This window comes from Chinchilla lanigera, unplaced genomic scaffold, assembly GCF_000276665.1.
Source record: "Chinchilla lanigera isolate Chin_1 unplaced genomic scaffold, ChiLan1.0 scaffold00002, whole genome shotgun sequence".
In the NCBI taxonomy this organism is placed as follows: Eukaryota; Metazoa; Chordata; class Mammalia; order Rodentia; family Chinchillidae; genus Chinchilla; species Chinchilla lanigera.
Window position 1 is genome coordinate 37,433,769 of NW_004955403.1, and position 11,759 is coordinate 37,445,527.

The window sequence follows — 11,759 nt, forward strand, 5'->3', positions numbered from 1 at the left end:
AGAAACTTTTGAGTTAATGGATTTTTGTCTCTCTCTGACACTGTAATGGCCGCATTCATAACAATTCTCTGCTGTGCGGTGCCAATGGAAACATCCATGCGAGGTTTATCACCCTAAGAAAATACTGGAAATCAAATATGAAGGTGGACTATGTAGCTCCATGGAATTCCAAAGTCAAGCAGGTTGTGTTGTTGAAGGGCACTCTTCCTCCTGACGAGCCCGGCCGGCTCTGGTTTCACTTCCCTGGCCAGGATCTTCACACTGAATTCCCACCCTCTTTATTTTGTCCTCTTATCTCTATCAGATCTGCTCACCAATTCCTACATTTTAAACACTTGGCAATGCTTTAAGAGAAGGCTCCAAGGGACCCCTCCCCTTTTCCATCCCGCCTGGGGAGTGGTTGCATCTTTGGCTGCGCGGTGGAAGGCCATGCCACTCAGAGATATTTTCACAGCCGTAACCACTTACAGCTTTTAGCAAAGGGCAGATTTAACCAAGCTTGTCACTCACTTTCTTTATTTTTAGGTATCTTTTATATTTTTAAAGGACCCCAGTTAGCAGGGTTGCATCAATCAGGGACAATTTGCCTGATGAAGGGGCGACTTACCACCAAGATGAATCCAAGCAAAAACTTTTTTCTAATGAGAGAGAAAACTGAGGAGCAACACGGAAAGCATTATAAAACCATTAAGAAACACTCACAGTTTTGGTTTGGCGAGCAGAGGTGGTGGCTCCTTAGTAGGCGAAAGCAGCACAGCTGGTGTTGGTAGAGACTTACTTCCGTTGGCTTTGCCATTGATCAGTCCATTTACTCCATGACTGGGATGGACTCCGTTAGTTTCTCTCTCAGGAGAACTGAATTGCATTTGAAGGGGTGCCATACTGAGTCCAAGACCAGGGCTGTTCACCTGCTGGTTCTCAGATGGTTTCTTGGAAGCCAACTCAAAGGAATTTGTCTCCAAATTTGGAGGCGGGGGTGGAAAATGTGGAAAGTGATCGTTGTTGGATTTTCCCATTGTATTGTAATTGTAGCTCTCTGTATTGGCTAAGGGAGGGGAAAGAGATGAAAAAAATAATAAGATGCTACTTCAAAAAAATAATAAGATACTAGTTCAAAAACTAATTTTCACATGGTCATAGTTCTAAGAACCCCTGTGTCTTATTGTTAGAGAAGAGGTAGTGTTCTGCTCTCACTGGACGCAGAAGCACTGCTAGCTGGAGGCCCAGCTCTTCCAAGCTTGTTTTCAGGAACTGTTACTTGTTCTCAATTCTGGACTGAGCTCCAAAGTGGAGGAACCACCTACCAACTGATTTATTAGCAAGCTTTAAAGGACGGCTAAAGATAGGACTCAGTTAAAAAAATGGCAGCACAAACGGTATCAACCAATAATGTTTTGTCCTTTTACTTTTTAGCCTGTGGAGCCAGTGGAATATTCTACCTGTGTTTATCAACAACAGTAGCTCAAGCTATAAAAGTTTTCTGTGGATTTTCTTTAGAGCTAAGGGGATAGAGCTGTGAGTTCAAATGAAATGTGTCATGATCTCATTGAAAAGTATTCTTCATGTCAAATGATTGCCCCAATTGTACCTCAGTATAAGAGATTTTTTAAAAACTCCTCTGTCCCAATATAATGAAAGCATCTTGAGATTTCGTCTTTGGATTTCTCACCTTGCCCAGAGCCCATCAGAGCTTCTCCTATGCACAAAGAAATGTTCACTGAGGTGAACGCAAAGCTGAAAGTATTGATTGAGTATGTTGGGACTATAGTACACTTGTCCCCAATAGAAATAGAAATGTTACACACCAATTTTGGCCACTGAAACTCAGAGTCCAGTTGTGTTGTTGAGCACTGCAGTCTGTCGGGACTATTTGATAGGAAAGTCTTCAAGCCAGCTCAAAATCAAAATACTGGGATACTCCCTAAGTAGCTCCAATTGTGATATTGGGGTCCCCTTTGACCACTTAAAGTGCTCATTCATTTAACCATTTCTCCACGAAGGTAAACTTGGAATTTCTATACTTAAGATAAAAAAGGTTTTGCAACTGGGACTCTTCACATCCCCAAACAGTTTTGGTTGTGCCTCTGCTGCCACCTAGCCCCAAGTTCTTCCTCTTTTAGGAATCAAGGACAATTCAATAGTTCTCTCAGAGTCTGTCTTATTCAAACAGAGACTTACTTCTTCCTTACAGTGTGAATTACTGCTGAGGTGGTAGGCTCAGTCAAAGAGATATTTAAAAAGTCTTTATGAGATTACTAACAGAGATGAGGAAATCAGCATAAGCTGACAAGAAGCTCAACAGTAGTGGTACACACACTTCAGGAAAAGGAAAATAGTGTGGTGTTTTTTCAACAGATAGTGTTACCCTTGTACTGGGGACTCTAGAAGATGTCATATATAGCAGAAAACTCACAGCACTGCTGGCTGTTAGAGAAGAAATTGGAAATACATGTGTAGCAATCTCAATGACCAAGTTACCCAAGCAACATTTCACTGTACTAATAAATGGAAGTTAATGGCCACCACTTTGAGCACCTCTGAAATTAATCGCAGAGGCCAAAGGTACCTTGTATTAATCTCAGGATGTCTCAATAAATTTTGTATTAAAATATTTATACAAATTTTTCTTTTCCTGAAGCATATAAATATTTTTTGGCAAATTCTGCAGTCAACTAAACAGATAAATTACTTAAATAAACAAAAAGCTGTTTCATATTTCCTTCCCTTGTGGTAAGTTTTTGAATTTAGAAAATGTCCATATATTTTTAAATATTCATTTCAGTACTAGAATATATGGCTTTATTTTTCATATCAGAGTTATATACTGTCATGAGCTACAGTATCATTGAAAGATTTGCACCTGATCTGAATTATACCAGATTTATCTTCCATTACCTTTTCAGAAGTTTGAATAGAGAATTAGACAATGGTGTACTTGTAAAAGTATCTGCGGCTTTCACATGTTTACACTGCTGAGAACACAGACTGTACCTCTGATTTAGAGGTGACCTTCTGAGGTGAATATGATTCTCAGTTATCATGAAGATGTTTGGAAACCAGCTCCATTGTTTCAAGACCAAGGTGGCATGTTTTAAAAAAATACCCCAAAGTACTCAGTTGTTACATTCTCATTGTCTTGCTTGTCACCTCCAATTCCACCCCCTCCCACAACCCTCCTCCACAGCCTCTGTTTTCTGATGAAGCATCTGATTGTTCTAGAAACTCCTGGAATGGCAGCCAGGATTCCTAACTGCTGACACTCTACCTGGGACAATTGCTTTCTGCTGTAGCAAAGAGCGGGGAACTAGAACAGGGAACAGAATCCAGTCATTTTTCCCTTCTCACATACCTGAGGTGACAACTAGCTGGGCAGTGCTGGTCACTGATCCAAAATCATTTCTTGCTGAACAGGTAAAAATTCCTGCATCTTCAGGGAAAGTCTCAGCAATAACAAGGGTACAAATCTCCTCTGGAAATGAATTTATCAGAGTGAAACAGTCAATCAAGCCATTTTAAAGGAGTCAGATCCTCTTTTCCAACCTCCTTGCCAACAAAGATTCTATTTTTTTTTTTTGTTAAGTTAAAGGGATTATTTATTTATTTTAGTTGAGATAGAAAACCAGGACACTATAAGACAGAGTTGGAGAGAAAATGAGGGCAGATTTCCTATATATTTCAATAGAAAAAAGAAAAAAAAGGAAAAGAAAGGGGAACTAAGAATCTGCTTTAGTTTTTCCTGTTGTTCTCTTATGTTTTTTTAATTAGTATATGCTTACAATATATAACAATTACATTTATCTTGGGAATTCATACATACACATATCACATTGTGACCATATCTAAACAAAGATTCTACTTATAAGGTATCTAGTCAAACTCTTAGCAGCAGATAGTTGAGTAGCAGTGAACAAGGGCAGGAGGAGTGGCTGTTCAGAAGAGACTGAGTTGCAGATATTCAAGATGAAAAAATTCTAGATTTCTGCTATACAATATTGTTGATGATAGTTGACAATAGTGTACTGTACAGAAATTTAAGTAGGTAGACTCATATTGTATACTTTTATTACCATAAAGAAAAAAGTAATAAAATATATTAAAAATTCACATATTTAAAGGCTAATTTAGATAAAACATTGCATCATAAATTTAAAGAAGTTCATGAAAGATAGAGTCTTTAATTTACAATACTTGAGATTGAAGCTGGATCTCACACATGGTAGGCAACACTCTACTATACTACTGAGCAATACCCCAAGCTATTTATAAAAGTTATTTTGAGGCAGATTCTTTTTACATTGCCCAAACTGGTCTCAAACTTCCCATCTTCCTGCCTCAGCCTCTCAAATACTTGGGATTAGAGGTGTGCACCACTGTGCCCAGCTCATGAAAGGTTTTCAAGATAAAGTCTGAAATCTCCCAGGAACAGCTCTAAAAGCTTTCAGAATTCATCTGCCTACTTGTTGAGTATTTTAAAGATTATGTTGTCATAATATTGTATAGCTGCAGACATGAGAAAAATAATTTATAATTTATGGTTTCTATCCTCAAGTTGTTTGTATTCTTAAGGGGGTGAGCCATGTACTCTCACAAGGATTTGAATTAGAAAATCTCCAGATCTATTCCAACTCCAAAACTTGACATCCTTAGTGCCCATAGGCCATGAGGATAGTTTTGTCTTCTCTCTTTCCTCCAAAACTGTGCTCTCTTAAAAGACAGTTAAGCTAGCTGCAAGTGAAACTGTTCAAGAGAAAGTGCTATTTTGCAAAAATTTCTTAAAATTTAAGATTCAAGTAGGACAGACAATGTAGAATTAAAGTTTTTATGTAAGTTAAAAAATTCCTGAGGGGAAGAAGAAGAAAAAGTACTAATGTTAATGTTTATTTCAGACTTCTGAAGGAATTACAATTCTAGCTGACTATGCACTATTTTAAAAATATTGACCATGAGCTGGGCGTGGTGGCACATGCCTGTAATCTCAGCACTTTGGAGGCTGAGGCAAGAGGATCCTTAGTTCAAGGCCAGCCTGAATTACAACATGAGCTCAAGGCCAGCCTGAACTGCATAGTGACACCCTGTCTCAAAAAAACAAAATAATAAAAATAAATAAAAAATTGATCGAATATGAGATACACTGTAATTATCTTATTTTCACAAAGGCAGGATGTTTCTGCCCTTTTTCTACCATTCTTATAGTTTTGCAGCTCTTCTTACTGTGTCTAATAAAGATAAAGCCAATCCTATCTTCCTGAATTATCATCTTTTCCTCTATATTGCTTTTTTATGTTTTATATTTTATAATACAAATATATGGTGTAAAATTTAAAAAGTACAAATAAATGTACAATTCTCTAGCTTTTAAATAATTATGTTAAAAATTTCATGAGTGAGCCAGGTGTGGTGGCACACACTTGCGATCCTAGTGCTTGGGAGGCTGTAGCAAGAGGATTGCCTCCAGGTTGAGGCCAGCCTGGGCTACATAGTGAGTTCAACATCAACCTGAACTGCAAAGTGAGATCCTATCTCAAAAAACAAACAAAAAAAAAACTTTTTCATGAGTGTTTGAATTTAAAATAAAGATATATATAACATATAAAATATAAATAAGTAAATATATAATCTATATAAGTATAAATAGATATGTGAAAAATATATATTTGAGCTGATATTTGTAGACTACAACTTATTACAAACAGACAACAGACTATAATTATGTAAAAGGAGAGATAATCTCAGGTTATATATAAATATATAGATATAGATTCTTTTTATTTGTGCATCAGTGTCTGAAAACCACAAGAAGTATAGCAATCTCAAAAGAGCTCTGCGGTCTTTATTTCAATTAAAAGGCACTTTTAATTCTTAATAATGTTACTTTCATATAAAACATTATTTTTCCTTTTAGTGAAATGATGGTATTGCTGAAGACTTTCTGTGCTGAAAATGGTGAAAAATACTGGCTAATTAAAAACTCAGGTCTAGTCTTTTCACAGTTGACTGAAACATGTTTTGGGACAGTCGAATGTGACCTTACTGGATTGTACTGCAGCAGTTAGTTTCGTCTGTTGCAGCCTGAGCCTCATGTGACTCATGAGGGTAGCAGCTGACTGTGGTGTTTTCTTTTTTTTTCATGTCTCATCACTGAGTAACAGAAGGTATTCTTTAAATTTTATGATCAAGATAGACCTTTCAGCCATGTTTGGTGTATCCAGTGTGAATGTGGACTTTTATGACCAGCACTGTACAAAACTTTCTGGATTCCGCAGTGTTTACCTATGTAGAAAATAAAGCTAATTTGGTTCAGTTTAGCAGCACAGTGGTCCGTTCAGCAGGACATGCACTAAATTGTGCAAGGGTGATGTGTGAACTCATTAAATGTTCCATCATTTTTGCATTATTAGTTCTTATGGTACGACAATATGCAGTTGTTTTTGACACTATTATGCTGCTGATTTTTTTGCAATTGTCAAGGTGGCAGAGTTGTTGCTATTAATGGTTTTTCTCTGTGTGCCAATATCTGGATTGCCTCTGGATTACTAACAATATTTTAGTCCATTCTTGGGTACTTGGGTGCTGAGCCAATTACACTGAATCCTCCATATCAAATTAATGGAGGTGGCTGAATCTTTGAACAGAGGTAAAGATCTATAATTAGCTGCACTCAGAGTGGATCACAGAAAAGCCAACATTAACTAAAGAGCTCTCCATCCTAGCAACAAAATCTTTCCACTACAGCTGACTCACAAATTTCAGCTTAAAGTGAAACAAAAAGCAGTAGGAATATGAGAAAATAAGGCAACAAAATGCCTGTAAAAACTCCTAACACCCTCCGAGCTGATCCATGGAGCACTGAGGGAGTGGAAATTGAAAGCCACATCATTGGATTATTCAAAACGAAAAAAGAGGAGATTAAAACAACAGCTCAATAAGGTGCTAGAGAACTCAAAGAAGATATAACTAAACAGATAGTGAAACCAGTAAAGCAAATGATCAGTGAGTTTACAGGAGACACTCATGAAAAGCTAGCTGAGCTAAGCAAAATGATACAAAACACAAATGACCAGCTTAGCAAAGAATTAGAGTTCATGAAAAGGTACCAAACAGAAATCTAGATTAAAAGTGGTTTTCTTGGTGTGTGTGTGTGTGTGTGTGCGTGTGCATGTGTGTGATGGGGTCTCACACAGGCTGGTTTTAAACTTACTGTACAGCCCAAGGTCTTGCACAGGCTGGTCTTAAACTCACTATATAGCCCAGACTGGCTGGCCTTAAATTTGAGGCAGTAATCGTGTCTCTGTCTCATGAGTGCTTCAGTTAGTAGCATATGCTACCATGCCTGGCTACAAATTCTACTGAAAGTATTGGCAGCAGAAATGATCAGTGTGAAGAACTAGAAGATAGAACTAATGCTAGTGACCATTACTTGGTATACCTTAAAAATAAAAGAACATGAAAAATGGATCCAATAGCTGCTAGATGATGAGAGGAAGACTGATCTAAAGTTAATCGGAATTAGTGAAAAATTATTAGCACAAATGGCATAAAATCCTATTTACAGAAATAATAACATAAAAATTTCCAAATGTGGGGAAAGAATCTAACATACAGACAATTGAGGCATATAGAACATGAAGAACCACATTCAGAAAATAGTTAAACTTTCAAAATGCTAACACAAAGGCCAAATCTTAAAAGCTGTTATATAAATCAATGAATCATTTATAAATGTAAACCCATTAGAATGATGGCAGATTTTTCAATAAAAACCTTAAAAACCAAGAAAGCTGGGAATGAAGCAATTCAAGTCCAAAAAGGAAAAATCTTCCAATTCAGACTGATATATCCTGCAAAATTATCTTTCAAAATACAGAAATAAGGTCTTTCCATCTTAAGAAATTTAAGATCATCAAACCATCACTCCAAAAATTTTTTAAGGACTTCCTCAGACGAGACAATGAAGCTAACAATGCCAAAATTTGTAATAGAATGAGTACACCAGACAGAATGAGAAATTAAGTAGAGGAGGTGAAAGAGGGAATAAGCAACTGAAAAATAATGCAATGACAGGAATAAGTCAATACCCTTCAGTAATAATTCTCAATGTGAATGGTCTCAATTCTCCAATCAAAAGATACAGATTGACAGAATGAATCAAGAAACAAAATCCCATATTATGTTGTGTGTGAGAAATATATTTCATCAAGAAGAAATTAATAGACAAAAAAAATCAAAGGATGGAAAACAATATTCCATGCAACAAGAATCCCAAAACGAGCAGAAGTAGCTGTGGTATTTTCTGACAAAGTGGACTTCAAGCCAAAACTGTTCAGAAGAGCCAAAGAAGGTTGGAAAATAGTGGTTAAGGGAAAAATTTAATGGGAAGAGATAACAATTGGAAATATATATATATTGAACACTACTATGGCCAACTTCATAAAACAAACACTACTGGACATAAAATATCAGGTAAGCATCAACACAGTTTTGGTGGAGGGGCCTCAGTACAGATAACCTAAACAAAAAATCAGCAAAGAAATATCAGAATTGAACCAAATCTTCAAACAAATGAATTTAGTAGCTATCTACAGTTTTCCACCCCAAAACAACAGAATATAAATTTCTTTCAGCAGCACATGGAACTTCCTTTAAAACAGAACACATACTAACCCAAAAAGTATGCTTAAGTAAATGCAAAATAATTAAAGTTATCCCATGCCTATGATCAGATAATAATGAAACTAGAAATCAATGGCAAATGAAACCACAGAAATTATGTAAATACATGGAAGTTAAACAATATACATGTGAGTAACCACTGGGTCACAGAAGAAATTAAGGAAGAAATTAGACAGTTCTTAGAATCAAACAGTAACACCAGTACAAACATACAAAAAGTTATACTACATAATGAAAGAAGACCTAAGACACCTTATACCTATGAATGCCTGCCTCACAAAAACAGAGCAAATCTGAATAAGTAACCTAATCATGTACCTCAAGACTCTAGAAAAAAAAGAACATTTCAAACCGAAAGCTAGTACAAGGAAGAAAATTATAAAGTTCATGGCAGAAATTAATGAAATTGAATCTAAAAAACAGTACAAAAGACTGACAAATCAAAGGCCCAGTTCTTGAAAAGAATAAATGAATCCTTAGCCCATCTTACAAAGGAAGGAAAGAAAAGATCCAAATCAATGCAACTGATAAAAAAGATGAAATCACAGCAGACACTTGAAATCCAGAAGATTGTTGAAAAACTGTGTTCTAATAAACTGGAAAACCCTGAAAAAATGGATAGATTCTTTCAGACATATTAATTACCAAAATTCAACCAAGAAGATATAAAAACCTGAAATGATTCAATAAGAGGCAATGAAATTGAAGTAATAATAATAATAATAATAATAATAATAACAACTATAATAAATACTTCCAAAACAGAAAAGCCCAGAACCTACTGGAACTACTGCTGAATACTATAAAACTTCGGGGAAGACCTAATGCCAGTACTCCTCAAACTCTTTAATGAAACCGAAAGGGAAGGAGCACTCCCAAAGTCACTCCTGGAAGCTAGCATTACCCTGATTTCAAAATCAGACAAGGGTTCACCCCAAAAAGGGAACTATAGGCCAATCTCAGTAATGAACACAGATGACAAAAAAAATACTGGCAAACAGAATGCAAAAATCATTGAAAAGATCATATGTCCTAACCAAGTAGGTGTCATCCCAGGAATGCAAGAATGGTTCAACATATGTAAATGAGTAAATGTGGAGCATCACATAAACAGAAACAGGGAAAGAGAGCATATGATCATCTCAGTAGATGCACAAAAATGCCTTTGATAAAATCCAACAGCTGGGGCCAGAGATTTAGCTCAGCGGCGCAGTGCCTGCCTGGCAAGTGCAGGTCATGAGTTTGATTCTTGGTACTGGAAGAAAAACAAAACAAACAAACAAACAAAATCCAACATCTATTCATGATGAAAACCATAAGGAAAATATGTATAGAAGGACCTTCTAGCAATCTGATAAAAGCCATTTCTGACAAACTAATGGCTAACATCCATATTAAATGAGGAAAAGCTGAAAGCTTTCCCTTAAAACCAGGAGCAAGAGAAAGATGTCCACTATCACCTCTCCTGTTCAATAGAGTAGTGGAAACATTAGCCAAAACCAGCAGGTAAGAGAAAGAAATAAAAAGGATATGTGTAGAAAGGAAACAAGTCAAATTCTCATTGTATATAGATGATTTTATTTTTTACATAGAAGACCCAAAATACTCTGCCAAAACACTCACAGAATTAAATAACCAATAGTTGTACTACTAACTTCTATAGCTTTCCTGAAAGGAACAGTTAATAATTACTTATTTGATCAATCTTGCATGTCTCTATTTGTTTTCCTGAGAAACCACTTTGAAGATATCAATACAACAACCATTGTATTACAATAGAAATACAACAACCATTGTTAATCTCATACCACTTTGTCTGTAACTCTGTATTGTTTGTACTTTTCCTCTGCTATTTTGTAAATGCATGTCTGTTTGTTAATATATTTTCCTTCTTTTATTTATAAAATAAATTAAAAAAAGAATCAATAACCAAATTTAGTAATGTAACAGAATACAAAGTCAACACAAAAATCAATAGTGTTATTATATACTAACTAATAAGGAACTCACCACGAAAGAAATTAGGAGAAAAATACCATTCATAAATAATAGCTTGAAGAAAAATTAACCACTTAGGAATTAACTTGTTAATTGAAAAGTGAAGTGAAAAACCCTCTACAATGAAAGCTACAGTACTTTGAAAAAGGAGATTGAAGAAGACTTCAGAAAATGGAAATACAAACCCTGTTCATGAATAGGCAGAACCAATGTTGTCAAAATGACCAGACCTCCAAAACCCATACATAGACTTAACACAATTCTATTCTAAATACCAATAGCATTCCTCAAAGAACTAGAGAAAACAATCCTAAAATTCACTTGGAACTAGAAGAGCCCCAGAATAGCAAAAGCAATCCTAGGCAACAAGAGCAAAACAGAAGACATCACAATCCCAGACTTAAGTTATATTACAAAGCTCAGCGATAAAAATTTGTGGTACTGGCACACACACATACAAAAAAATACAGACATGTTGATCAGTAGAAGAGAATAAAGAACAGAAACAACCCTAGGCAATTCAGCTATCTGATATTTGACAAAGGGGGCCAAATACATTCCCTGGAGGAAAGATAGCCTCTTTAAAAAATGGTGCTAGGGAAACTGGCTATCCACATGCCAAAGATTAAATCTAGACCCTTATCTCTCCCTATGTGTTAAACTAAAACGTGGATCAAAGAACTAAATGTTAAACAGAAGTACTTAAACTACTGGAAGATAAAATAGGTGAAACTTTTGAAGACATAGGGCTAGGCTTTCTGAGCAGAACCTCAGCTGCATGCAGAAATAGCACCAAGAGTCAGCACATGGGATCATATCAAAATAAAGGGCTTCTGTACCGCAAAGGGAACCCTAACAGAGAAGAGACAGTCTACAGAATGGGAAAAATTTTCACCAGCTATTTCTCAGACAGAGGGTCAATTTTGAGAATATACATTAAAAAACAGATTTCCCCAAATAAAAGACCCAATCAAAAAATAGGCTACTGAAATGAATAGACACATTTCAGAACAAGTACAAGTGGCCCAAAAATACATTTAAAAAGCTCAATTTCTCCAGCCATTAGAAAAATGCAAATTAAAACAGCACAG

At 35.9% G+C, this 11,759-nt stretch overlaps 1 protein-coding gene across 1 annotated transcript in view; it reads right to left on the bottom strand.

Annotated features, from left to right (window-relative positions):
• Nucleotides 1–702: 702 nt before the first annotated feature.
• Nucleotides 703–11,759, bottom strand: part of LOC106148356 (palladin-like) — a gene marked incomplete at its 3' end in the record, with an annotated part of 182,881 nt that continues 171,824 nt past the window's right edge. Inside the window, 2 exon segments of the mRNA XM_013513424.1 lie at nt 703–1,045; nt 3,350–3,469. Coding sequence (XP_013368878.1) covers nt 703–1,045; nt 3,350–3,469 — 463 coding nt within the window.